The sequence below is a fragment of the Dryas octopetala genome, chromosome 8, assembly GCF_963921425.1.
Source record: "Dryas octopetala chromosome 8, drDryOcto1.1, whole genome shotgun sequence".
In the NCBI taxonomy this organism is placed as follows: Eukaryota; Viridiplantae; Streptophyta; class Magnoliopsida; order Rosales; family Rosaceae; genus Dryas; species Dryas octopetala.
This window is the reverse complement of record NC_141373.1, coordinates 14,374,861-14,401,535: the sequence shown is the minus strand read 5'-3', so window position 1 is coordinate 14,401,535 and position 26,675 is coordinate 14,374,861. Positions and strand designations below refer to the sequence as shown.

At 37.2% G+C, this 26,675-nt stretch overlaps 5 protein-coding genes across 5 annotated transcripts; 3 read left to right on the top strand and 2 right to left on the bottom strand.

Annotated features, from left to right (window-relative positions):
* The first annotated feature begins 1,127 nt into the window (after positions 1-1,127).
* On the top strand, positions 1,128-4,716 carry CPB (Subunits of heterodimeric actin filament capping protein Capz superfamily). The gene is made up of 8 exons (XM_086254354.1): positions 1,128-1,309; positions 1,494-1,564; positions 2,172-2,285; positions 2,508-2,590; positions 2,679-2,752; positions 2,902-3,021; positions 3,867-3,962; positions 4,257-4,716. The coding sequence occupies exons 1-8, from the start codon at positions 1,181-1,183 to the stop codon at positions 4,338-4,340; spliced, it is 771 nt and encodes a 256-aa protein (XP_086110480.1). The 5' UTR covers positions 1,128-1,180; the 3' UTR covers positions 4,341-4,716.
* A 1,171-nt stretch (positions 4,717-5,887) lies between these two features.
* On the bottom strand, positions 5,888-8,800 carry LOC147277476 (co-chaperone protein p23-1-like). Its single transcript, XM_086254130.1, has 6 exons — positions 8,643-8,800; positions 7,015-7,201; positions 6,745-6,922; positions 6,603-6,640; positions 6,455-6,512; positions 5,888-6,325 (listed from the first exon to the last, which is right to left on the bottom strand). The coding sequence occupies exons 1-6, from the start codon at positions 8,645-8,647 to the stop codon at positions 6,204-6,206; spliced, it is 588 nt and encodes a 195-aa protein (XP_086110256.1). The 5' UTR covers positions 8,648-8,800; the 3' UTR covers positions 5,888-6,203.
* Positions 8,801-10,471: 1,671 nt separating this feature from the next.
* LOC147277475 (Tetratricopeptide repeat (TPR)-like superfamily protein) lies at positions 10,472-12,498 on the top strand. The gene has a single exon (XM_086255062.1). It carries the CDS (start codon positions 10,472-10,474, stop codon positions 12,200-12,202), a length of 1,731 nt encoding a protein of 576 aa, XP_086111188.1. The 3' UTR covers positions 12,203-12,498.
* A 566-nt stretch (positions 12,499-13,064) lies between these two features.
* LOC147277474 (very-long-chain aldehyde decarbonylase GL1-9-like) lies at positions 13,065-19,068 on the bottom strand. Its single transcript, XM_086253750.1, has 3 exons — positions 18,799-19,068; positions 18,085-18,425; positions 13,065-13,948 (listed from the first exon to the last, which is right to left on the bottom strand). Exons 2-3 carry the CDS (start codon positions 18,313-18,315, stop codon positions 13,397-13,399), a joined length of 783 nt encoding a protein of 260 aa, XP_086109876.1. The 5' UTR covers positions 18,316-18,425; positions 18,799-19,068; the 3' UTR covers positions 13,065-13,396.
* A 504-nt stretch (positions 19,069-19,572) lies between these two features.
* On the top strand, positions 19,573-20,782 carry LOC147277473 (uncharacterized). Its single transcript, XM_086255641.1, has 3 exons — positions 19,573-19,962; positions 20,043-20,411; positions 20,606-20,782. Exons 1-3 carry the CDS (start codon positions 19,573-19,575, stop codon positions 20,780-20,782), a joined length of 936 nt encoding a protein of 311 aa, XP_086111767.1.
* The last annotated feature ends 5,893 nt before the right edge of the window (positions 20,783-26,675 follow it).

Genomic DNA, 26,675 nt, shown 5'->3' with positions numbered 1-26,675 from the left:
GAAAATTAATAACAGAAAAAAAAAAAAAAAAAAAAAAAAAAGAGAGAGAGAGAGAGAGAGAGAGAAGATTTTTGTATTCATAAGTGTTGACCATAGTCCATAAATTTGAATTTCAAAATTCCTTAGCAAAATGGTACTCATGGGGGTTGGCCCATATATCCAGCAGCAAATAGTCTCTGTGCAGGTGACTAGAACAGAAATCAGTTGGCTCATTTGTATATAATAAAGCAAATTGTCATGCACTTCAAATTAACAGCAAATTAGCAAAAAAATAAAAGAAAGTTAAATGAGTCAAAATAAGTAAGACCAAGTATAAAATAGCCTAACTCCTCAAAAAGTAAATAACTCTATATTATTATTTGAATAATGCTATACTTACCACATTTCTTATACCACATTCTTATACCATCTCACGTGTCATTACTTTATTGGACAGAGTTTTTCTTTTTCTTTTTGGGTTTTTATTTTTATTTTTTAGTATCCAATGTATGAATGCCATGTAAGTTGCCACATAAGGTGGTATGAAATTATGGTATAAAAATGTGATATATCTAGCACTACTGTGAAAATTATATATATTTTTTAGTAATTGAGGGTTGTCCTAAACTAGATTTTCCATTCCAGATTAATCCCTTGCATCGATCAAAATTATTTGATCATCTTGTGTTACTAAAACTATCAAAATTATATTTTATTGAATAATCCGAAAGAGAATGCCATTAAATCCAATTAGATATAGTTTTATATTTCTTTTGTTTAATTTTTTGACAATCCTAAAATAATAAAGGAATGTTTTAAGCTTAGATACTACTATACTAGTATACTACATCAAAATAAACTTATAAATTACATTTGAAAATCCATTATACAATTTTTTTTTTAATTCCACCCAATAACTCTTTATTACAAATTGTTATTGTCTTTTCATTTATAATTTTATATACAAACTGTTACTGTCCTTTTATTACATTTGCAAATCATTCTAAGCAATTTTTTTAAAAAAATTAAAGTAGAATTACAGTCACCCAATAAATTTTGAATTTTTGACAATCAAAGAAAAGACTTGTGAAAGAAGAAAAAAGAGGATCAAAATTCAAAGGAAGAGACAAAAAATCCAAGAAAATAAAAGCAAGCGGAGAAGTGAGAACGAACGAGAGAGAGAGAGAAGAAGCGAGCGAAAATGGAAGCAGCGATGGGATTGATGAGGAGAATGCCTCCGAAGCACATCGAAACCGCTCTCTCCGCACTTCTCTCCCTTCTTCCCCAACACTCCTCCGATCTTCTCTCCCAAGTAGATCAGCCCCTCCAGGTTGTTTGTTTGGTTCCTCAGAAAACAGACCCAGTCGGGAAAATGAAATTTTAGTTTTCTTTCTCAGTCCTAGCCTATGTTAGGGTTTCATTTTTTTTTTTTTTCAATTATTTTCTTGGCATTCAACCGAGATAATCACCGACAATAACGGCATTTCGTAATCGATTTCTTGATGTGAAAACAGGTTAGGTGCGACGAAGAATATGGGAAGGAGTTCATTTTGTGTGAGTATAACAGAGATGCAGACTCTTACAGGTAATGAAACTCAAATCTTTGCGCTGTGAACAGTCAAATTTAGTGGCTTTGTAGATTTGTGATCCAATATGCCTTGAAACTCACATTTGATTGGCGATTTTAGAGATATAAGATCTCGCCTTGATTTTTGAATGTGGATGCCTTTGTGAAAATTGATAGACACCAGTTTTATGGGTTTTTCATGAGAGATAAACAGTACTGAACTTTAGTTCATGCCTTAGCTTTTCAATATGTACGTTTTTGAATTTTTGTTTTTATTTTTGGTTATTATGCAGATTTAATCTATATGATAAATGAAATGCATGTATAACTATATATTTCATATATTACACATGCACGGTAAAAGCGTACTCCACTAAATTGGAGGTTGGACTTGTGGGTTACTCAAAAACCACTGTGTTTTTGGTCTATCTAGACACTTCTTAGGCTAAATGATCAAAATCAATTGACAACACACTTAAATTTGGTTTGTGCTACAAGAACACATTTGCAGTTTATTGTTGGGTGTTGGCCTTTTCTCTTTTTTAAAATCATGCAGTTCTATGACTATCAGTTGTCTACATTGACCTTTTTCTCTTCTTTTTTGTGTTGCTATATTTTCATGTAGATCACCTTGGTCAAATAAATATCAACCCCCATTAGAAGACGGCAGCCTCCCATCTTTAGAGTTGAGGCAACTTGAAATTGAAGCAAACGACATCTTTGCCGTTTATCGTGACCAGTGAGGTCCTTTACTTACCTCGTTCTTGTGTTCTTGTTTTTATTAGTTAAATTGTAGAAATAAACCACTTCCATAATGTTTTTTTTTTTCCCTTGATATGTAATTTCCAAAACAAACCAGAATGTCTATACAGTATCCCCATGCAATTTATTTTAGCATAATGGTTCATTTGTTTGTTTCTTTCTGAAGATTTAGCAGCTTGATTGACCGGTAATTTGGTAGGTATTATGAAGGTGGCATTTCATCAGTTTATATGTGGGAGGATGAAAACGAAGGTTTTGTAGGCTGCTTTTTAATAAAAAAAGGTCCACTACCTGAACCATCTCCAAGCAGATGCAACGGTTACTTTCTTTTCTGTTATATATTCTGATTTCATTATTTTTGTTTATGAAGATGGATCCAAGACAGGGCAAGGTAGGAGAGGTTATTTGCAGGAGGGGGCATGGGAAGCTATACATGTTATTGAGGTAAACACCATTTGTCATGGTAGGAACAATGTAGAACTGTGGTGAGGATGCTCATGTAGCCTTGCCTCTCTCGCCTTGCATACATATACTAAATTGTCACTAAGTATGTCATCTTTCTTAGTCATTCTGGATCTTCAATTTTCACATAGGTGGGCCCGGAGGAGGAAGGGACAGCCAACTACCGTTTAACCACCACTGTCATGCTGTCTTTGACTACAGATAATGAGTCATCAGGCACATTCAGTTTGTCTGGATCAATTAGACGACAGGTAAATTATACTAGATTCTTGGAATTACTGCTCTTGTTTGTTGCCGCAAATAGACTTTTTAGTAAATATTTGTGGCCTTAAGGTTAGCAGATGAGAGTCTCCTTAACCCCCCCCCTGCCGAAAAAAAATGCATGAAAAAGTAAATCAACAACAAAAAGGCAAAGAAAACCTTCTTCCCCACCCAAAAATAAATAATGGTTGGTTGAACGTTTCCTTTGCCAGTGTAGCTTGTAAGATTCTTTAGGACTGAAGACCAAAGACATAAAGATACACTACCATGGAAGCTAGGGAGAAGGAGAGAACGTGGAAAAAGTATTACTAGGGTAGAAATGGTGAGAAAGGAAAGGATACAATTATTGGATGTATGCTGTAGAGAATAACTTTGTCCCAGGGGAAGAGAATAGTTCATGTTAAGGACCCCAAGTAGTTTGAGAAAGGCCTAGTTACGTTGTGCGATTTTGTAAGGTGTATTCCAAAAGCACTAATAGGAGGGTCAGCTTTTTATATGTGCATTTACTCTGTTTGGTTCTTGGGAAGCAAGTAGACTACTGGAATTAAAATGGTAAGCATATCTAAAAATGATTTAAACGGAAGCTACTTCTAGGTTTCTTTATTTTCTTTGCCATATGTGAAGAACTGAAAAGAGCCTCGATATTTTTGGTTGATTGCTTTATACTATTGCACTGGTAAGGCTGATAAGGTTTAAATTAAGACAGGATTATTTTTTTTTCGGTTTTTGAATGATGACCCAAAATTGGTTTTCTATGCTCTAATGCATGTGTGCCTATTTTGTATGATATTCTGGGGTTGATAAAATATTCTTTCTTTCTTTTTTGGCTCTGTAGATGAATATGCGTCTTTCAACTCAAGAAGGCCATATTTGTAACATGGGAAGAATGATCGAAGAAATGGAGAGTAAGATGAGAAATTCACTGGATCAGGTACTGTGGATTCTTGTGTGTATTTTACCACTCTACATGCTGTTCTACAATTCAACTTGTACATGTTCCTGCCTTCAATAAGATTCAATAAGGTATTCAAGTTGTACATGCCCTAGGTTTGAACTTAGGCCCTGCCCCCTGAAGGCAGTGGATTTACCACTTAGCTGTCCCACCGGGACTTTTAAACTATTGTGTAGTTGTGATCAAAGAGTGGGGCTTCTAAAGCCTTTGTATTTTTCTATGCTTGGAATTTAAAATCATCACACTGTGAGTTGCATGATCTATATATGGCAGGTTTATTTTGGGAAGACGAAAGAGATGGTTTGCACTTTACGACCACCAGCTGAAGTAGTGATGAGACTGCCTGATGCATGCTGATGTGGCATTCCATGGCCCATCAAAAGGGAGAATACTCACCATATGTTCGTTCTCATATTTGCTTAACAGGGTGGTTAGTTTGTTTTGTTGTACTTGGTATGTTATTATCTACCTTGTGGAATTTTCTTCCATTTTGATTTACTCCACTTGGAGGCAGTCTGCAATTGCACAGTGGAGAAGATGGCTGGTTTGTCAGTTGGGAATTCTTCATGGACTTTGTATTTTTATATACCGTATCATGTTTTTTCATGGGATATCAATGCTTTGGGGTATTTGAGTGATGCAATTTATTACTGCCAAGCAATGGTTGCCTGATATAGTGTGTTAAATAGACTATTTTATATGCTAAATTAAGTTTGTAGGTGTGGCTTGAATAGATACAATGTTTAAAATACTGATATGTGACAAATTGACCTATAATTGACATTATGTTTCCTGTAGCTGTTGGTGATTTCATTAACCATTGCATTTGCCCTTTGAGATAGTCACCAATGGTGGCAGCTAGACTAAACAGTTCCTACCCCGGTTTAAAGTCTATGCTGCTCTCTTACTCTCTCGAAACGTTAATGATGTTATTTTATCATGAGAAATTTGGAAAAGTAACCTCATTTTAAAGCACTTAAAAGACATTTAACCACCTTTTCTAGATTCTTAGAAATCTAACAAAAAATTGATATAAAAACCTACTATCCCTTTTCTTTGCAGCTCTCTCTCTCTCTCTCTCTCTCTCTCTCTCTCTCTCTCTCTCTCTCTCTCTCTCTCTCTCTCTCTCTCACAAATTTCGCATTTTACATTTTGAAACAGAGAATTGCTCTTTCACAAAAATTATAACTAGAGAATTTTATTTCCACTCAAACAAAGATTCAAAATTACCTTTTTATCAGAGGAATGAGATAAAATACAAAAATTCTGTGCATTAGGGTTTTTGTGGCCGATATTTGCACTTTGTACTATACTATTTCTATTCTATTTATATATGTTTGTTATCTTCTCTCTCTCTCTCTCTCTCTCTCTTATGTCGTTGCAGCAGTGCCATCTCCAACCAGGCACACTCACCAACAGCGGTGCTCTGTTCTTCCTCTCCTCTATTAATTTCTTTAAGCTATCAAACTCATAGATCCTCACATAAATATACCCGAGGCACAAGGTGAAAAGACTCAAGAATTAGATGCTCTCAAAGAGTAGCCACTATTTGAATCCAGTCATTATGGACCATTTTTTGGCAAATTTTTGTTAGCCCGCGTGAGTGAACACATCCATCACCTTAAAGTCTTGTGCCATCCTGTTTTGCCTTTGTACCCAATTCCACCTACTGTATATCAAGATTGGGAGTTTTTATTTTTAATTTTTTACAAATGCATGATTAAAATTGGTAAGAGGAACCAAAACTAGTGCTTCAATAAAAGTGGCTATTTGAGGAAGAACCAAAAGCGGTGCTTCAATAAAAGTGGCTTTCTGACTCCCCCAAAAAAAGGAATAAACAAGATGCATACTATAAAGATCAAAAACCACCATACATCATCATTTTAAAAGAGCTACTGCCAATCTCATGTAAACATGATATCTATTACCTAGTAATGTCAATATCCAACTCACAAAAAATAGAAATGTAGCAAGAGCATGCCTTGCCAACAGCAGTCCTCTCACTACCAACCATCAGACTACCCCCTTGAAAAAGAAAAAAAGAAACAAAAATAATACTTTCGTGAAGGTGAAACAAAGCATTAACAAAGTTTGTATGTCAGGCAGTAAACCAGATTCAACTGCATCTCAAAACAGGGATAGCTTAACATCTGAAGACACTGTAAGAAAGGCTTCAACCTTCAACCTTTGCACTGCACCCGCCACTTCAAAGCTTTTGCATCAGGCAGAAGCTTTTGAATTATGTTCAGCAGCCACAGGAGGTTTGGCATCAGATTCCCCAGCAGCAGGTGGTGCTTGTTCAATAATTTCATCTTCAGTGTCACTACTATCATCATCTTCGGCTACAAGAAAAGTAAATTAATTGTCAGCAATAGAGGTGAACCTTATAGCTCATCTGTAGTTCTAACTCCAGTTCCAACACAAAAATCATACTACGGATATGATAAGGGTGCATAGATTACAACACTGACCATCAAACTTTCCAAGAGCATCAGGATTCAAGCCACCGCCGCCACCCATGTTCAGCTTCTGAAATAACAGGACATAGGCAAATTGTTCAAGTTCACGAATAACTTAATGTATACAATTTGATAGTTAAGCAATGGTATAGCAACTTACAGAGAAATCAAAGCCGCCAAAGTCCATATCAGGTCCAGCTGAAAACCACAATTAAAGACAATCCGAATCTACAGTAAGAACGTTACCAGGAAAACTATAATAGTATGGATAACAATTCAGGAAGGACCGGAGAAACACTCACCTCCTCCTTTCTCTTCTGGCACCTCCTCCTCCTCATCTTCATCAACCCATTTATCCCAATCAACTTTCAGAAACACAGGAGCTTTTCCCTGTTGTTTTATCAATCTGCTCCACCATTTATTCTCAGCTTTTTTCACTAGGTAAACAATTTTTCTCAAGCCAACACTAGCATTGCTCTCCTGCAAGTACAGATAAGTAAATAAGTAAATATCATAAGTGATAAGAAGTATTGATTAGTGAAAGAACATGATGGTTAATGTTGGCAACCTACATTTACATCAACCTTGTCATAGAGATCAAGGTCAATTTCATAAGGTGTCTTCTCTGTTCCAGTGGTAGCAGAGAACAAAAACTTTCCTTCAGGCTCCAGCTTAAGCTTCACATCCTGAGCATCGGGCAAGTCAATAGTTATGTAGACTATATCAGACCTCTGGGCCCATTTCACATTTGGATGTCGGCTGAATATTACAAGTTCACAAGGAAAATTAGGAAAAATGAAAGGAACCACATATGGAATGAACTGTCTACTACAGAGCTAAAATATGTTTTCACAAATACAAAATTGAATATTGTCCTCCATGCTAGCCACTAAGACAATTATGTTCACCCCTGTGAGGTCAAAAATTTCATTCCTACAATCAGCATTGTCTAATCAGTGACCTTGTCAATAAATTGCATGCTAGAATTAGTTTCCCGGCAGGTCACACAAGATCAGGAAGACCCTAAAAAATTATCTTACACACCAATAGCTTAATGTAGATTTTTAAACAACACAGCCTATGCAAAATCCTATGTACTATTAGAATATGCATATATACAGTTGGGATTTATTAAAGACTAGAAAGGATTTATTAAAGACTAGAAAAGATGAAAGTAATGGAATGGCTGGTATATAGCAGGGACCAAGAACTATGGAACTCCACTTCTTTAAAAAAGTACTATAAGGCAAATCTTGTAGCTACTAGCAATTAAGAGTTCTAAAAATTATAAAGTAGCCAAGAGTTCGTTTACAAGTATCTAGCTTAACTGGACTCCACCAATAACAAAATCTGGGTACATTTTCTTATTGTCCCTTGGATCCATTGGAAGCCTATAGTCATATGAACTCCCAAATAAGCTAGCTAAAACCTCAGAATCTGAGCAGTTGTAGTTGTATGTAGGGGTATAGACCCAATAATCTATCCCTTGTTTTTAACATGTGAATAGGAATCAAAGTTGCAGGAATGTGCCTACTATTGCGCCAAAAACAAATAAGAATGTAGAAACAAGTGTCTAATGAATATGGAAATAAATAAAACAAAAGTGGAAAAGAAAGACTCGTAAACAATTGCAATAAATTATAGTTGCATAAATTAAACAGAGTTCTTCATCCATAACATCATGGGAAAGAGAAACACCATATAACAGACTAACAGCAAAATGGGAAATCTAACTTAGCAATTTCATTTCCCATTTGGGTCTGATATTAATTTCACCCAATCATACCAAACCCAATTTTTTGAAGAAATCAAAACCATAGCCCTTTATTTGGTCGCCGAGAAAAAAAAAGATAGAAAGCAAGAGAAAAAAAAAATTCCATAAAATACTCAGTTACTAAAACCCTAAACCACTGTTTGGTTCCCGAGAAAAGTAGAAAAGAAAGAATACTATCATCAGACTGTACCCAACACACAATACAAACCCGTCTAGGTTGATTCGAGTATTCATATTTTCTGATTACACTATTTCCTTCACTTTCTAAGCAACCAAACAGAAAACGATTAACAACGAAAACAAAAAGAAAAACGAAAAAAAAAAAAACCCTCGAAATACCTAACTCAAACCCTATGCTTCATAGAAAAAAAAAAAAAAAATCAGAAATAAATGTAAAACAGAAGAAAATAAGAGTTCGAGCAACACCTCATCTTGGCGTGTAATTGATTATCACAGAGACTCAGCGTTTACTTCTCAGAGAGAAAGAGGAGAGATTCGTTTATAAAGGGGTTTTAGTGTGATTTTTATAGATTTGTGGGGTGTAAAAAGTAAAAATGTACGGTCAAGATGAATCGGGTTTATATGGTTCCGTGTGGTTCCATACTTCCTATTTTTTGCTCTAGATGCTTGTGTAATTTTTTAGATCTTTTTGGGTGGGAATTGGGTGTGGGCAACCTTATTAAAGGGCTTTTACTTGAATGCCTATAGAACCCTTCATACTTCATCTTTCATATAATGGATTATGGTTTGTGGGACTCATTCTATATTATAATTTAATAATTAAAATTATTGATTTTTTAAGTCTCAATTAAAGGATCATCTTTGCAAAAAAATTAAACAATAAAAAATTGATGGTTTTCATTTAAAGTGTTTTTTGAAATTACTATGTTCGCCTATTTATTCGATCACAATTAGATGTCTTAATAATTTCTAATTTGTGACAATTAGGCTTAGTTAGCTGTGAAATAAATCAGCTATAAAGTAAAATAGTTGAGTGTTTAGTAAACTATGTTTTCAGAAGTATCATGAGTGTAAAAAACAGTATTGAAACGTTTGGTAAATTTTAATATAAAAGTGTTGTGGCTGTGTATGATGACTAAAATGAATATGATGTTGAAAGTATTTTTGACTTATTTATTTGGTAAAAAATTCTTTTTACTTGCTTTTATAATTTTTAGTCTACAAATTTATATTAGCATTAATTCTTTTAAAAATAAGATCATTAAATAAGTATGCCCATTATTTTTTTTTTGTATAAATTATCAATAAAAATTTGACAAAATAACTAGTATTATAATTTTAATTGTAGTAATAAAAATTGAGGGTATATTTGGCAACTCAAAACTTTCATCAATAGGGTCCTTAATTTTCATTCACAATAGTTTTGAAAAGCACGTGGAGAGTTACTTTTCAAAATTACAGTGAGTGATCTAGAATTGTGAGACATTACAACTTTTACTTTTATTATCAAACACCAAAATTGTTGTGAGTGATCTAAAATTGTCATCTACAACAGCTTTTGATTGTCTAACTAATCTCAAACCTGGCTTTAGAAAATAGACGACTTCGATTATCAAACTACAATGTCGAGGGGTCCCACAAATCATACATCATTATGCCTAAGATGAGGTATACCTCAATGGAAGGACTCTATATATATAAGATTTTTCTTTAGAGCGGATGTGTCTGCTTTTTTTTGTTTTGCAAATACCTGGCGTCGAGCACTCGACAATGGCACCAACTACTCGGATTGGTTTTGAGTCTATTATCGTGTAAAAACCGACTCATTTCCAGCCCTACTTGTAGGTGGTGAGCAAAAATACTCTCATCCTAGTTGCATAATTGTTCAACCTTTCCTCGATGATTGATAAAATATTTGCGATATCATTGATATATCCACCAAAACATTCATAATTTCAACCATCACATTTAAATGGGCTATACTGATACTTCTTTAATATTGATATATGTTGAAAAAATATCAATTATATATTAGTAAAATTGAATAAAATTTTTTAAAATTAAGAAAGAAAAAGAGAAATAAGATAAAATCAAACCAAATACAGCCCTAATTAGACTAAAACTCATCCACTAACCTTAATTTATTAACAATAAACTAACAAAATAATAAAGTCTGACTCAACTTTGTTTATACTAATTTCCAAAATTGATATATTGGTAAATTTGAGTCTTAACGAATCCCTCGACCAACCCCCTATTAATACAAAGCCTTCCGACATGAGTGTTTCCCAAGAATGGCCAACTTGGAGTCCTTGATACAGAAATGCACCTCCCTCACTCACATCAAACAGCTCCAAGCCCACCTCCTAACCGGAGGCAAATTCCAATCCTACCCCTCACTCACCATCAAACTCCTCGAGCTCTGCGCCCTCTCCCCCATCGCCAACCTCTCTTACGCCACAACCCTCTTCCACCAGCTCCGAACCCCTTCCACGCGACACTGGAACGCCGTCGTTCGAGGCCTCGCCCAGAGCCTCGAACCCACCCAAGCCATCGCATGGTATCAGACCATGTCACGTGCTTCCCAGAAGATGGACGCCCTCACGTGCTCATTCGCGCTAAAAGCATGCGCACGCGCATTGGCTTTCTCTGAGGGCATGCAGATTCACTCTCAGATTGTACGGTTTGGGTTTGGAGTCGACATGTTGTTGCGAACCACTTTGCTCGACGTGTATGCAAAAGTCGGCGATCTTGGGTTTGCACAGAAGGTGTTTGATGAAATGGGTCAGAGGGATATAGCTTGTTGGAATGCCTTGATTGCTGGGTTGGCTCAGGGGAGTCGACCCACTGAAGCTATGGCTTTGTTTAAAAGAATGAGCGAGGAAGAGGGTTTGAAGCCCAATGAAGTGACAGTTCTTGGTGCGCTCTCGGCGTGTTCGCAATTGGGTGCCTTGAAAGGAGGGGAAAAAATACATGTCTATATAATGGATGAGAAGCTTGATATGCATGTCATTGTTTGCAATGCGGTTATTGATATGTATGCAAAATGCGGCTTTGTGGATAAAGCGTATTGGGTGTTTGAGAATATGAGATGTGGGAAAAATTTAGTAACATGGAATACGATGATAATGGCGTTTGCTATGCATGGCGATGGTTATAAAGCGCTTGAGCTCTTTGGGAAGATGAGTAAAAGTGGGGTGTGCCCTGATGCAGTGTCGTATCTTGCTGCGTTGTGCGCGTCCAACCATGCAGGACTGGTGGAAGATGGGGTTAGGTTATTTAATTCTATGGCGGGGCGTGGGGTGGTCCCTAATGTTAAGCATTATGGGTCTGTAGTTGATTTATTGGGACGAGCCGGGCGGCTTCAAGAGGCGTGTGAGATTATAAATTCTATGCCTATGTTTCCTGATGTGGTACTCTGGCAGACTTTGCTTGGTGCTAGCAAGACTTATGGGAATGTGGAGATGGCCGAAATGGCATCACGGAAGCTGGTTGAGTTGGGGTCTGAGGGTTGTGGTGATTTCGTGTTGTTATCAAATGTTTATGCGGCCCATAAGAGATGGGACGATGTAGGCAGGGTGAGGGAGGCGATGAAGAGAAGGGATGTGAAGAAGATACCAGGTTTTGGTTACATAGAAGTGGAAGGTGTGATACACAAGTTTTTGAATGGTGATCAGAGCCATGTTAATTGGCGTGAGATTTATGCAAAGCTAGAGGAGATTAAGTTCAGGATTAAAGCCTATGGATATGTGGCCAAGACTAATAATGTGTTGCATGATATAGGAGAGGAGGACAAAGAAAATGCATTAAGTTATCACTGTGAGAAGTTGGCTGTGGCTTTTGGTTTGATTAGTACGAGTGAGGAAACAACAATTCAGGTGATTAAGAACCTAAGAATATGTGATGATTGTCATGTTGTGATCAAACTTATTTCAAAGGCTTACAATAGGGAAATTATTGTGAGGGATCGAGCCCGGTTTCACAGATTTAAAGAAGGATTTTGCTCTTGCAGAGATTATTGGTGACATCACTTTTTACTATCATATAAGCTAAATGGGGGATTTGGGAGAAGTGATTTCCATTTAATTTCAAGAGGCATTCTGAAAGAAAATAGATTGCATCTGTAGAATAGAACTTCCACCAACATTTCCTAGCTCCTTTGGGGTCTTGAATTTTGTACCAGTGATGGTCAGTTTTTTTTAGGCCAAATCAACAGTTAGTGGTACATTTATTTTGTTTCTTTCAAGTGTCATTATTCCAAGGATTCAGGGAAGATAACTTTAGAATGAACTTTTCCTCTTTACTTCTCCCGTGACCTGTAATTGTAGCACAATACAAACACATTTTTTCTATATACTATTCTGACTCAGATTTCAGGAAGCAAAACCCTTCTAGTAAATATTGGAGTTCAGTTATATCTCTTGTTGATCATGTACCCTATGGTAGCATACCAGGTATGATGCAGACCAATTGTCTAGAAAAAAAAAAAAAAAAAGCTCACCAGTATATGTTCTAAAGTGTAGTGAATCATTACTCAGAATGAATAATGGCTGGGTGTGGTTGTCCTATGGTAGAAAAGGTAATTGAAGGTATCGAAGCCTCTCTGATGCCCCTATCTGCATGCTTGCAATTGGACTTTTAGTGAGGTTGAGTTGGGAAGTTATGTGGTACAGCTGTGGCTGCAATGCCAATGCCAATGCACAGCATTGGTGTTTTAGGCCATATATTGCTAAACACCATTTTTATTTTTATTTTTATATATTCAAATTCGTTAAATCTGTTCATTAACTTTTAGTCAAAAGAGTAAGATCTATTTTCTAATTACTTTGAACTTCACAAAATGTCCATTAATTTAATCCTTTAAAAAAGAAATCTACAACCTTCTCATGCCAAATAAAAGTCCAAGTACATAAATCTCAACAGGCCTGATGCCTGCAAAATAACTGTTTCATAACCATGAACAAATATGCTACAAATTAGACAGCCCAGAATATCACAATTACAGTGCATAAGGCAGGTTGGTGGAATTAACACAACCAAGCAAAGAGAAAATATGCCACAACCAAAAAAGGAACTAACTTCCCCCTGCTAGAGCCTAAAACATAGCCTCGACATAACAGTTCTAATTCAGATTCCCATGAACGACAAAACCTCAACAAAATAATTTCCCTGTGTGAAGTGAGCTTGAATTAGTGCACACACAAATTGTTATGAGCCACCTAGTCTTTCATTGCCTTCATTGCCCTCGCCTCAAAACCCCCTTCAGGTCTCTTTACAACGTTATAAGGCATGTGGGTCCCGAAAAGTTTATCCCATATTGGGAAGAATGGCTGAGAATAATTGTACTTCAATCCTTGAAGTTGATGGTGGATGTCATGATAAGCAGTATTGTTCTGGAAACAAATATGGAAGATATTACCAGGCAACCAAAGTCCACAGTGATCATCAACAGTTTTAACCACGGCAAAGCAGAAGAACATAACTGCCGTCCGTGCAGTCATCCTTGAGGCTAGAAAAGAGATGGCCCCCCCAAAAGTGTCAAGCAAGAGACCCTCGAGCGGGTGATTGTAAAGGGCTCCAATTGCATAGGGGACAACAAGCCTGTGGTGCTGAGAGTGGACATGCCGGTACAAAAACTTGTTCTGATGCATGTAGCGGTGCACAAAGTACTGCCATGTGTCCATGACTAGCATTGCAATAACAATCTGAAAAATCTGGACAGGAATGGAGGGCTGAACTGTGATCCCTGATGTATTGGCCTTTTTGGTCAACTGTAGCAAAAATGGATGATCATTAGTCATAAAAAAAGTTCATGGAAAGTATCTTCCAACCTGGAGACACAAAAGGTCATAGTGTAGTGAATGAACATTGAAATGTAATGGAATCATAATTGGAATGGAATGAAATCAAGATTGGAAAGGAGTGTTGAGAGAGTTGGAGGGTAAAATAGGAAGAAGCATTATACAATACGGAATGTCCATTTCTTTAATTCTTTTTGTAAACGAAACAATGGAATAGGAATGTCCATTTCATTCCATGATCCATTCCAATGAACCAAACACTACCTAAGAGTAAAGTCCTATTATGAGTCACAGATCACTATGAGATATGAATTGGTTAATGCACAATTGTCTAAGCTATCACTTGTCTGATTATAAAGCAGGTAAACTGTACACCTCACTTAAGACAGTAAAGCTACTGAATCCACCCATCAACTATCCAACAAACTTGAGGGCCTGCAATCTCGAATCTTTGACAGATCAACAAGATTGACATACACATAATTTTAAGTTTAAAACTCTTCAACTGATAAACCGAAAGGGAAAAAAAACAAAAGAAAGCCATCTATAATTACTATAAATAAAGCAATTCAAGTCATCTATCTACCCAGTGGCCAAAAAAAAAAAGTCATCTATCTACCCAATGGCAATCTCACCCTAAATCAATGCAAGGGAATATGATTTCTTCTCCAAGATTAGACCTTATGAATTCCCAAAATATAGCAAAGAATTAAGAAGTTAAGATAGAGGTCATAGCATATAATAAATGAATTTTGATGATATGTGTCAAAGTTGTTGCAACCTTGGAGGTAACTTCCTTCTTATTAGCTAAACAGAGAATATCTTCAGACTAAAATAGATTCTTACAAAAACTAGAAAGATAAATACAGCCATTAGTTTTCTTTGAACATGGGAAATAAAGAAGAGGGTTTCGCAAATTTCATGATTAAGCTAATAAACAATAATTATTATTGTTTACAAGTTATTGTAAACTTCTACTATAGTAAAAATACCTTGTAAAATTCTGCATTGGAAAAATGTTGTCGCCTCATGTATAAAACCTAAGTCTAATATTTGCATTGCTCAAAAGGAACACAGAAGCAATCAGATTACGTTTGAGAGAAAGAAAAAAAAAAGTTACAACCCACATAGGTAATGGTTTCTCTTGAACAAAACAACCTTCCTTATAGTTTATTAAAAACAATGACGATGGTGATGGTGATGACAACAATGGTTTCTCTAGAACAAACAACCTTCCAAATGTTTATTAAAAACAAGTTTTTTTTTTAATTTTTGGTACCTAAATTTCCGTGTCTCAACTCAATTCCTAAACCTTAATTTTACCTAATCAATTATTTGTCGGAGAGAGTCCGATTCTGGACTTCTCTATGGGCCTCGGTTCTTCTGAGTTCAGAGACTTTTCTTTTGCTATCATTATGCTGGATTGGAAGGCTGTAGTGTCTTGGATATGGTTTATGCTCTGCTTCTGTTTTGTTTTGTTGTTCTTTACTGTAAGTTTTACAGTTTATGTGATAGTGGATAGCTTGTCCACTAAGATGCAATTCTGTTTTCTATTAATAAAAGTATGTTTCTTATAAAAAAAAAGTACCCAATCGAATCAAAGCCACACAACCCAGATCAAGACCCAACAATCAAAGCACCATCTCCAGCTCTTGAAACCCATCTCCGAACACCAACTCTTCCGCAGAAGAACCACCTGCAAAGCACCCTGTTGAAGTCCTAGCCCGAATCCAAGACTACCTAGATCAAAAAGACCAACTACCCACATCAGTTCTTCAGATCAATCCTCAAAGTCAAAGACATACAATCCGAGTTCATGGCAATTTTGGGTACCAGGATTTCACCCTTGATGAGGTTTCTTTGTCCAAAAAGACAATTTGGGGGGGTTTATAGCAAATCTGTTCAGTCCAAGATGGAGCAGAATGGTCTAAGAGGGCTGAGGCCGATGCACCACCTAAGATGGCTGAAGCCGACACACCACCTAACAGGACTGAGGCCATCTGCAATACTTCCACCTCGAATTGTGGTCTCGCCGCCCAAGCGACATGGCCAACCCCAAGCCTAGAGCCCATTTGCTCCACAAGTCAAGAGCTCTTACAGTAATGGGGGTAAGAGGGAGCTGGGGAGGGGGAAGTACAATGGTTTTTTTTCTTTTTGTTTTGATGAAGATGTGCAACGGTTTTGGGGATCTTGGGGAAGGGATGTGACCTGTGTTTTTTTTAAGCTTTTGATTTTTAATTTTTAACTGATTCATAATTCTCCTGCATAGAAGGGAAACCATCTATTCAATTCAATCTATGACAAGACTAGTACAAATATCATAGTGCTTGACTGTCCACTTTAGGGTTGAAACCATAAGAAAATGAAGCAATCTAATGACAGGGTACCTCAAGTAAGGCCATCATATCAAAGCTACAAAACCAACCTATACAGCCTAGAACAGGGCCAGGCTACACCCGAAACTCCCTTGTCCCTACCCATAACTTCTTGTTGAATCCTTGTGAGTTGGGGAAAGGGCACCACTTGTTCTGCAGAATCAATATATCAAATGGAGGAGGGATGAAAGAAAAGAAAAAATAGAAATCAAACAAAGGCAACCTACACAAATATGTTGATTGATTGAAGATAACCTCAATTAATTGAGGTCAGCAGCTTTGACCAACATGACCTAGGTAAACTCAAAATAAATTTATATAAAAACTAAGGGAGACAATATTGGTGCTCCAAGACAAGCTTTATGCACTCCTCCCCTCATTTAAATTAGAAAAATGTCAAAAATATCCATAGTTACTTTACCCTCATCATCAAAATCTCCACCTTACACATGAAAGATTCAAACCATGATATCTGCTTCTCCACCTCTCCCATCAGACACCAACTCCTTTTGAAATGACTATCAAAATTCTTTTTAAAAAAAAAAAAAAACAGAACTACCAATCATCTATAACTATCCCCATCTCTCTCTAACCTCAAACTAAACCATTACCACCTAAACCAACATTTACACAGTCACTGCAGCCACCATATTCATCTTCATCTCCACATAAAAACTCTATTCTAAAAAATACCAAACTAGAATCTTAGGTCTACCCACTTACCACCTCCCTCATCACACAAAACTATCATCTAAATCCCCGTTCTCTATTTCATAGAATGGCGCAAAATCCACCACCTACATATTCCCCTAACCTCAATTCAGACAACACGCATTAAACCCACCTGAAAGCACATCATCACCCTCCATAAGAAGCTTCTAAGCACACAACCCACTCATTATACCTTCACTATTAAGATCTGTAAGCTAGCTGTACAAGCCAACAGCCGAGCCCTGTAATGACAATTTTTTTTTTCATCCTAAAAAGTTACAGAACTATGGATGAGGAGAAGAAAAAAAACTGAAAACTTTTTTTTTTTTTTCTTTTTTTATGGGTAAATAAATATTTCATTAAGAAAGAAGGGCTAAAAGAAGCAGGATTAAAGACCCAGGAGACAGGCCTAAAAGCTACAACAAGGCCAAATGGCAACAAAACAACAAACAGGACCACAAACAGAACCTCAAACAACAATCAGATCCAAAAGGAAAGAAAACAACCAAGAGCTCAACTACAGAAGAACCCAAAAAGGATGGAGAAACCACATGGCAATGGCAACAACCACCAGGGAAACCAATTCAACCACCCCGCTAAGAAGCCAAACAAAAATCAGCTAAGTGCCATGAATGGGAAATTAAAATGGTTGTTAGGAGAGGATCTAAACTTCACAAAAGAAAGCTTGTTCTTAGCAGTATAAATATTGGAAGAAAGGACCACCATACAATTTGAGAAGTTTTGCTTGGAATGCAAATAATCCCACACCAAACTAAATTTTAGAAAAGTGATCGCTATATTTCCCTGAATAAACTTCTACATTTTCTTTTTCCATTTTTTAAAAAGCTTGCACTTGAATCATATTTAATTCCCAAGAACAGTAACTTGATGCAAATTCCAATAATTATATAGGCATGCATACATTGTACATAAAATATATATATATGAGTGTGTGTAAAATTAAGCACATTCAGCATAAATTGTCATAGATTAATATAATCACAAGTTGAAGTAACTAACCAAGAAGAGCCCCTGAGCAACGGTGGCCTGAGCGAGCTGTTGAAGCAAGACACCCTTAACGACAGAGGGGAGTGGTACCGAGTTCTTCTCATCCTCCTCTCTTCTTGTATGCAAGCGGTAATTGTCCAAAGGCGGCAACAATTGGTAAAACCCGGCATACAACCAATAAACGACAATTGGGGCAAAGGTTCCCATTGCCTCATCACTCACATACCCTTCCCAAAATACCATCTTTTCCTTTTCTAGAAAATCAAGTCCAATTCAAGCTTATATCACTCCCAAACAAAATCCAATATATTTACAGTTGAAGATCTAGAATTCGAATGCACATTCTCTGAACCCTGAAATGACAATGAAAGAAAATAAACAAATGTCTAAGTTTCTGATTGTTTCCTGGGAATAGAGAGAAAAAAAAAAAAAAAAAAAAAAAAAAAAAAAAGCCATTTCTCTCAAACCAACAGGATTTTCTACTAATCAATCGACAATGCTAAGTTACTATTTTCAAAATTTCATGATTTTCTGTTTTCACTAATTTTTCTCGGAAACCAAACAAAGCAGAAAAAGAGTCTTACCCAGAAGTCGTATATACATATAAAAAGGAAAAAAAAAAACTGAAATTGAAATGTAATGTAATGAATTGAAATTGAAATTGAAATGTAATGTAATGAGGTGAAATTTAGAAACAATTGAGCAGAGGAAATTGCTACGACTTACAGAGAATGTGGCTTCTCATTCAGATCTAAGGCCCTGTTTGGCGCACAGCGATGGGAAACTCCTTTTCGTTGATAGTTGTGAGATTCCAGGAAAACAATTAAACGTTATAGAGGGTTCTGTGATCTTGTTTGGGAGACTAGAAAATTAATGATTGAATTTTCTCTCTCCTAAGTTTCATTCTCTGTTTTATAGTTCTATATTTTATTTTTCTAAAAATTTTTTTTTCTGGCTTTAGAAAATATTTTTAGGCTTCGTTAGACTTGGTTGCTTCCAGTTAGAACAAGTGGAAGAAAGTAGAGGTGGGCAAAAATATCGAAAATCGAGTTTTGAACCAAACCAAATCGATTAGTCTGGTCTTTTTTTTGTTTGTTTTTGTTTTCGGACATTAAAACAAACTAATTGGAATTTTGTGATTTAATTTTGGTTTTCAATATGAAAATTTTTTAATCAAACCAAACCATCACTGTTAATATATATTAATTTTTACATATTAATTATTTATAATTTATATATGTTTGTAATTTTATATATGTTTATTACAGTTTATATATTATATAGTTTATAGTTTATATTATATTATTTTAATACTTATTAATGTGATGCTTATTGACTAATATAATACTTTATTAATGTGATGCTTACTGACTAATATAATTCCTTTTTTTTTGTAGGGCCAATTCGAATCCGACTGGAACATTACCGTGTGATTGCACTATTCGCCATACACACTGTTTGCCATGTGCACATGAGATTTTGTCATATAGGCGACGTAAGATGCATATTCCACTTGATTCAGTGCATCCTCGTTGGAGAAAGTTGGATATGTTTCACGAACCACAAGTGATAGTGTCAAATCCACCAGTTCAGTCAACACTTAATAGACTAGTAATATGGATGAAAAGACAGAATGAGGACACTAAGAGGATGATTAGTTTGAAAATAGAAGAGCTTATGAATCCAGAGATAATGGTGCTAAAAGAACCGCGTGCGAATGTAAAGACTAAAGGGCGCCCTAGTAAAGCCGAAAATTCTACCCACCGTTTGCCATCTACCTTTGAGTATGCACTTTCGGGTCAAGGTAGCCACTCACCATCACCTACAATATGTATAGTTGGCACCAATTCGCTAAAGAAGATGCCAAAGGCAAGAGTATCCAAATTGAAGGTATATAATTCATTCGGATGATATTACTTTATTTTACTAATACTCATTGTATAATCGAATTTATTTATATTTTTCTACAGGCATATAAGACATCACTCATGTCATCTGTTCCGACCCACCGGTATACACAGCAATTCAAAGCTAGCATTAGGCCATTCATTACCGGTGCCACTGATGTGAAATCCGACGGTCATTGTGGCTATAGAGTCGTAGCTTTGGCTTTGGGGTTGGGTGAAGATGCGTGGCGGAAAGTGCGCATAGATTTATTCCACTCGTTACGGTCATTGTCCATCTTATATGAGTCCATATTTGGTCGATCTCGAGTTGCTGAGCTAAAGCATTCAATTGAGTATTTTGAAGAACCTCTTCTTGCACCAAAGGATTATTGGATGGACATGCCGGAGATGGGATATGTTATCGCGACATGCTATGGTGTAGTAGTGACCCATGTATCTAGGTCGTTATGCTTAACATGCCTACCATTTAGCGTACACCCAGATATACTAGAGAGATCCGAGATTCGTGAGATTTGTATTGGTTTTGTCAATGACAATCATTTCGTACAGGTACACATTGAACTATATGGTTTGTTATATTGGATATTAAATTATCTTTAAGACTCATGTGTAATGCTATTTTATAGGTACACTTAGTACCGGATCACCTCATGCCACCTATTCCTACCGTGTGGACCTTGTATGCCACCGAAAGCGCAAAAATGTGGTATACTAGATACCAACATCGCCTTGAGCAATTCAAAGAACTTGTGTGCCATAGTGATCCATCCACACAAGAACCTGTGTCTCTTGATAGTGATTGATTACGTTCTGGACTTGATGCATTTATATTGACTTATAATGAGATTATTGTATTATTAATTATATATAAGTATGTGGATTTATCATGGCAAGTATATTCATTTTTGTATATTTGGATTTTTTTTTTTTGCATGAGCCTAAGTATTTCACATAAATAATGAGATAGTTCAATTATATAAATTAACCATAGTATTTGACATAAATAAAACCTTATCTAGTTACACAAACTACAAAAATATCAACGCATAATCATTGGCGGCGACGCTGTCTCGAACCGCGTTGGTATGTCATAGTGTCCTGCAAGTGCGTCCCCTGTAAAATATGTTGCAAACTCTGAACCGACTGATAGAGGTGAGTAGGACGTGTGATAGCAACTTCTTCGCCCATGTCAATAATCGGCTGGATAATCCGTAGCATCCGAGTCTCGTGCTCCTAAAAGCCAAAATATGCGAACATTAGCAGATGCAGTCGGAAAATGAGAAAATTTATTGTGTAAATATACGTACCCGATAGTATGCAATATCCGATGTGGCGTGTGAGTAAAATGCACCTCTGCGAGTAGGGTTGTGGACGATTGGATGTGATATAGAGGTGAACCAATCGATGTACCCTCTCACAGTATCCGATGGCCGCCTCATCGGTATACTGCGCGCTTCCTCAGACAACACGTGATTCCCCCATGCCTTCCACATACCAGCTAAATAATTGTACATGGGTCTGTACGAGTGCGCATTCGAACCTCGAACCCCCTAAAAAACCGCACGTGGTGCAGGGGGGATCGTCTGTACCCTCCCAAACTGCCTAAGTACTCTCTCGGGACAATAAGGCTCAACAATATCAAAACACCTTATCATCCATGTGAAGAATGCTATAGCTGACAATGAGTGTGCTTGTCTTTGAGATTTGTATGGTTCCCAAATAACCTGAAAAAAAAAAACAATAACATTATATAGTTGAAAACATTAACATAATAATATAATCCTAAATTTATAAAAAGAATTGTAAATTACAAATATACCTCGTCAGCTGACAAAACATCAAGTCGTTGCCGTATTCTTTGTACTGCTTCAAGATCACTGCCACCATCCCTCCTTGGAGTCCAGCGGAGCGCACGAGGTGAATTCTCGGAATAATTCATATCGTACGATGGACCAAAAATGGTGTGCATGTGCTCGTATACCCAAGCCTCTATCAGTGTCATATATCCGCCGATTTGCTTGACACCAGCTCGAGAGGCAAATCCAAACTGCCTAAACAACCATGCTAGGCATCCAGCGCCCCATGCATAATGGCTAACGGTGTCTAGATCAGTGAGCAGTCTGAAATATTGGACTTGTACCCTTGTGCCAGTCTTATCTACAAACAGGGTACAACCCAATAAATACAACAGATACGCCCGGGCTGCACATTGGATTTCATGCTCAGAGTCGGCATCAGTGACATCACTAAAGCACGTACGTAACCACTCTAATCGTACGTACTCACCACTAAAGTCCATCAACTGCTCTGATGTCTGATCCCCACTAACTCCTAAATATGCAGTTAGTAGATATTCAGAAACAATGTTATCCTCGATAAGTGTAGCCACTGGTGCACCACCAACCGGAATGCCTAAAATGTTGGCTACATCATCTAGTGTGATGGTCATCTCACCAAAAGGCAGGTGGAATGTATTGGTCTCCGTATGCCACATCTCAACAAAAGCAGACACCAACACTTTATCAACCGTACGGTAAGAACACTGCACCAGTGATGTCAACCCAGAATTAATGACATATCCCTTCAACCGGTCATTATCTGTTCTGGCCAACAACTTCCACTCACGAAGCTTGGTGGTTTTGGACATGCACCTCAAAGGCTCCCGTTCCTAATTCAAACATAACCAAAGAAATTCACTCATTATTACTGCAAGTTACACAAGCATATAATACCAAATGTTAAAGATCATACCTCGTTGTTCCAAATGTCAGCAGCTACGTGAGTTCCATAACTCCTCAACAGGGACGTGTTAATGGGACCTCCCGGGAAAGGCTCAGCAAGCTTGTTAGGATTATCCTCATTGTAATCCTCAACCGGAACCTCAGCTTGTTCATGAATTGCCTCACGACTAGCTCGTGCTTGTACTAGCCTTCTTCGCCCAGAAGCTGTGGATCGTGGTCTGTGCACATCATCGGCAACATCGGGGACTTCCCATCTGGATGAAGATGCACCACGTCTGACTCTTCTTCTGTCTATCCTATATTTTCAAACAAGAAATTGAAAATTGTTTTAGCAAATATATGATTTTTTAAAAGCTTAAAAAAAAAAATCAACACAGGTGGTTCAGCAGTTGACTGTCGAACCAAGTGGCAACGGTTCGGCAGATGGCTGTCGAACCAATATGAATTGTTCGACAGTCATCTGTCGAACCAAAATAGGGAAATCCGAAATTTTGCATTCGTTCGGTAGCGTACTGCCAAACTAATTCATTTCGTTCGGCAGGTAACCACCGAACCAATATTCATTGTTCGGCAGTCACCTGTCGAACCAAAATAGGGAAATCCGAAATTTTGCATTCGTTCGGTAGGGTACTGTCGAACCAATTCATTTCGTTCGGCAGACCAGTGCCGAACAAGCTGCGAAATCAGAAAAAAAAAAAAAAAAAAAAAAAAAAAACCCGAAAATGCTCACTCCAAAACCTGAAATCCTCCCTACAAATCATCTCAAACAGACGAAAACGGTATTTGGGATGGATTAACTAATTGAAATTAGATAAAAAAGTATTAGATTTACATTTAAATAAACAAGATTTACATTTACAACTAATATATTCGGGAAAACTCACTTTTAGTGGCTGTGGTAGGGATAGGAGTGGCATAAATTGGATGAGGCCACTGATGGAGTTCACGGCGGTGCTGACGACGGCGATGACGGCGGTGATGAAGCCGGAGGTGGGTGTCGGCAATGGGTGAAGAACCGGTTGGGTGTGTGCTGGTTGGTTGTGAGGTGAGATAGGGTGAGGTAGGGAGGGTGTGTAGTGTAGATGTGTTTGTGGGGGTGTGTAATGTTTGGGTTGAGAGGGTGTGTAAGGAGAAATTTAGACATATTAGTGAGATTGAGGTATTTTGGTCATAACAGGGGTGTGTCAAAAAGAAATTTTATGTTTGAAAAATTGGTAAGGGGTGTGTAGGAGAAAAGTGTGTGCAAAAAGAAAATTAGGGGTGTGCAAATAGCAGTTCTCTTTATATATTTTTTAAACTATAGAAGGGTAAGAATTTGTCACTTATTCATTATGTTTTTTATGTTAATTGGTTAGAACTTGTCACTAGCTTGTTTGTTTGTGTTAAAATTTGTTATAACTTGTATAACTTGTGTTTGAATTTCTGAAAAGTGCTTAGATTGTCAAAATAAGCTTTTATATAGCCATATGAAGTATGCAAAATAAGCCTTTAGCTAGTCAAATTAGGCTTGAAAAATAAGCCATTATCCAAAAAAACTTACAAAGTTGGATTTAATATTTTGGTCTAGTTGTTATCTGATTTTCGAATAACCAAATCATCTAAACCAATATTCACGGTTAACCAAACCAGTCGGATTGGGCTAGAATTGGTTTGGTTTTGGTTCTCAAATTGGCCATTTCTAAAATGTTAGTTTGGTTACGGTTATTCTTTTGTAGTTTGGTTTTTCGAACCATGCACACCCCTAGAAGAAAGTGTAATGAGATATTTTTGGAGTATTGCTATTTGCACACTCCCTAAATCTGTCAACACACACTCCATCACTGAATTAGTAAATTTACAGGTTTGCTCCAATGTGAAAATACCATAAAGGACACTTCATTTACGCACCCCCTCCTCCCCCTCTTTCTCTCTCCCCGAAACCAGCCCGACAGCCCCTCCTCCCCATTTTCTTTCTCTCTCTTTCCCTTTCTCCTCTCTCCATTTCTTTTCTCCTTCCTTCTTCGCTGCACCACCCATTTCTTCCCTCTTTCTCTCTTTATCTCCTTCCCTCTCTCCTCTTTCTTCTCTCCTTTTTCTCCTCCCTCCATTTCTCTGTCGCTGCAGTTGGTTCGGTAGACAGCCACCAAACGAAACTAACGGTTTCGGCAGATGACTGCCGAACTAACCTACCAGTTTCGACGAATGACTGCTGTACAGCCTGCGAAGCTCATCCTAATGGCTGGCACGACGACGTAGTTGTGCGCGAGCTGGGCAGAGCTGGTCAGGCGCGAGCTCATTAGCTCGGCGGTGTGGTTGGGCGTTTAGGGCTTCTTGGTTGTGCAAGCTTGGCATGGTGGTGCATAATGGTGAGTGCGAGGAGGGTGGTGTTGTGGGGAGGAGAGAGAGAGGAGGAAGAGAAGGTGTAGAGAAGAAGAGAGAGAGAAAAAAAAAGAGGAGAATGGTGCGGGGAGGGTGGTGTTGCGCGCGGTGGTGGCTGCGCGCCATTCAGAGAAGAGGAGAGAGAGAGAGGGAAAAAAGAGTGGTGCGGGGTAATGCTACGTGGTGTGGGGAGGGTGGTGTTGCACGTTATGCAGAGAAGAGGATAAAGAGAGGGAGAAGGTTGGGGGTGTGTGTTGACAGAGAAAGGGAGAGAGAGAAAGAGAGAGTGGGAAAGAGAAAGATAGGGTGTGTAATGAAATGAGAGTATTTTGGTAATTGGTTGGGTGTATGTTGAGAGGTTTTGGGGTGTGTATTTAGTAGCACTCGTGGTGTCAAGGAAGCAGTAATTTGGATTAATTTCAAAAGTGGTTCTTCAACTATTCCATGAGTGACAATTTGGTCCTTTAACTATCTTTTTAATCTCTAGGGTCCTCGAAGTTTTCCATGAGTGACACTTTAGTCCATTCCGTCAAAAATGTTAAATATATCGTCAATATATAAAGGTTTTTTTTTTTCAACAGTGGTCCCTTAACCATTCTACAAGTCATACTTTAGTACTTCAATTAATTTTTTTAATTTCTAGGGTCCTCAAATTTTTCCATTTGTCTCACTTTAGTCAATTATCATTAATTTTTTTAATATTAAGTTTAAATTGTTGACATAGCAATTGTGGGTCCCATAAATGAATGCTTACATGGATAAAAACATAATTAAAAAAATTGGTTAAATACAAAAATTGTCCACGAACTTTACATTGATTCTCAATTTGGTCCAATAACTATAAAAAATGTCAATTTGGTCCACAAACTTTTCAAGTTGTACCAAAACAGTACGAACGTTAACTTCCATCGAAAAATTAACAGAATTGGTCACATGAAAATATGATGAATGGACTGAAATGCCCCTGAAAATATGGTCACTTGTTGTGCACATGACCAGTTTTGGTTAAATTTTTCGATGAAAGTTAACGTTTGTACTGCTTTGGTATAACTTGAAAAGTTCGTGAACCAAATTGACACTTTTTATAGTTAGTAGACCAAATTGAGATTCACTGTAAATTTCATGAACAATTTTTTTACTTAACCTTAAAAAAATTTAAAACTTTAAAAAGGAATATTAAAATTTAATGATATAACAAAAGAATGAACACAAAAACCAACTTATGAAACTTAGAGCGATATAATCGGGAGAGGGGAAGGAGAGATAGATAGATAGGGAGGGAGGGAGGGAGGGAGGGAGGGAAGGAGAGAGGGTCTGCTAGTGGTAGAGCAGGCGGAGGAATGGCTGGGTGGGTGGGTGGGTGGTTGGTGGGAGGGAGATAGGGTGGTTGTGTTATTTTATTGTGTTTTAATATTATTTTTTTAAGTTTTAATATTTTTTGTATTATGATTTTATCCATTTAAGCATTTGTTTGTGGGACTCACAATTGTCATGTTAGCAATTTACACGAAGTATTAACAAAAGTGACATGAATTAACCAAAATGAGACAAATGGAAAAGTTTGAGGACCCTAGCAATTAAAAAAATTAATTAAATG

Coding starts and splice junctions, on each gene's coding strand:
- CPB (XM_086254354.1), top strand. CDS start 1,181: ATGGAAGCAGCGATGGGATTGATGAGGAGAATGCCTCCGAAGCACATC. Junction 1,565..2,171: donor AGAGATGCAGACTCTTACAG/GTAATGAAACTC, acceptor ATTTTCATGTAG/ATCACCTTGGTCAAATAAAT. Junction 3,022..3,866: donor CTGGATCAATTAGACGACAG/GTAAATTATACT, acceptor TTGGCTCTGTAG/ATGAATATGCGTCTTTCAAC.
- LOC147277476 (XM_086254130.1), bottom strand. Junction 6,513..6,602: donor TTGGCGGCTTTGATTTCTCT/GTAAGTTGCTAT, acceptor CTGTTATTTCAG/AAGCTGAACATGGGTGGCGG. Junction 6,326..6,454: donor TGCTCTTGGAAAGTTTGATG/GTCAGTGTTGTA, acceptor CTTTTCTTGTAG/CCGAAGATGATGATAGTAGT.
- LOC147277475 (XM_086255062.1), top strand. CDS start 10,472: ATGGCCAACTTGGAGTCCTTGATACAGAAATGCACCTCCCTCACTCAC.
- LOC147277474 (XM_086253750.1), bottom strand. CDS start 18,315: ATGGTATTTTGGGAAGGGTATGTGAGTGATGAGGCAATGGGAACCTTT. Junction 13,949..18,084: donor TTGCTCAGGGGCTCTTCTTG/GTTAGTTACTTC, acceptor TTTTTGCTACAG/TTGACCAAAAAGGCCAATAC.
- LOC147277473 (XM_086255641.1), top strand. CDS start 19,573: ATGCATATTCCACTTGATTCAGTGCATCCTCGTTGGAGAAAGTTGGAT. Junction 19,963..20,042: donor CAAGAGTATCCAAATTGAAG/GTATATAATTCA, acceptor ATTTTTCTACAG/GCATATAAGACATCACTCAT. Junction 20,412..20,605: donor ATGGTGTAGTAGTGACCCAT/GTATCTAGGTCG, acceptor GCTATTTTATAG/GTACACTTAGTACCGGATCA.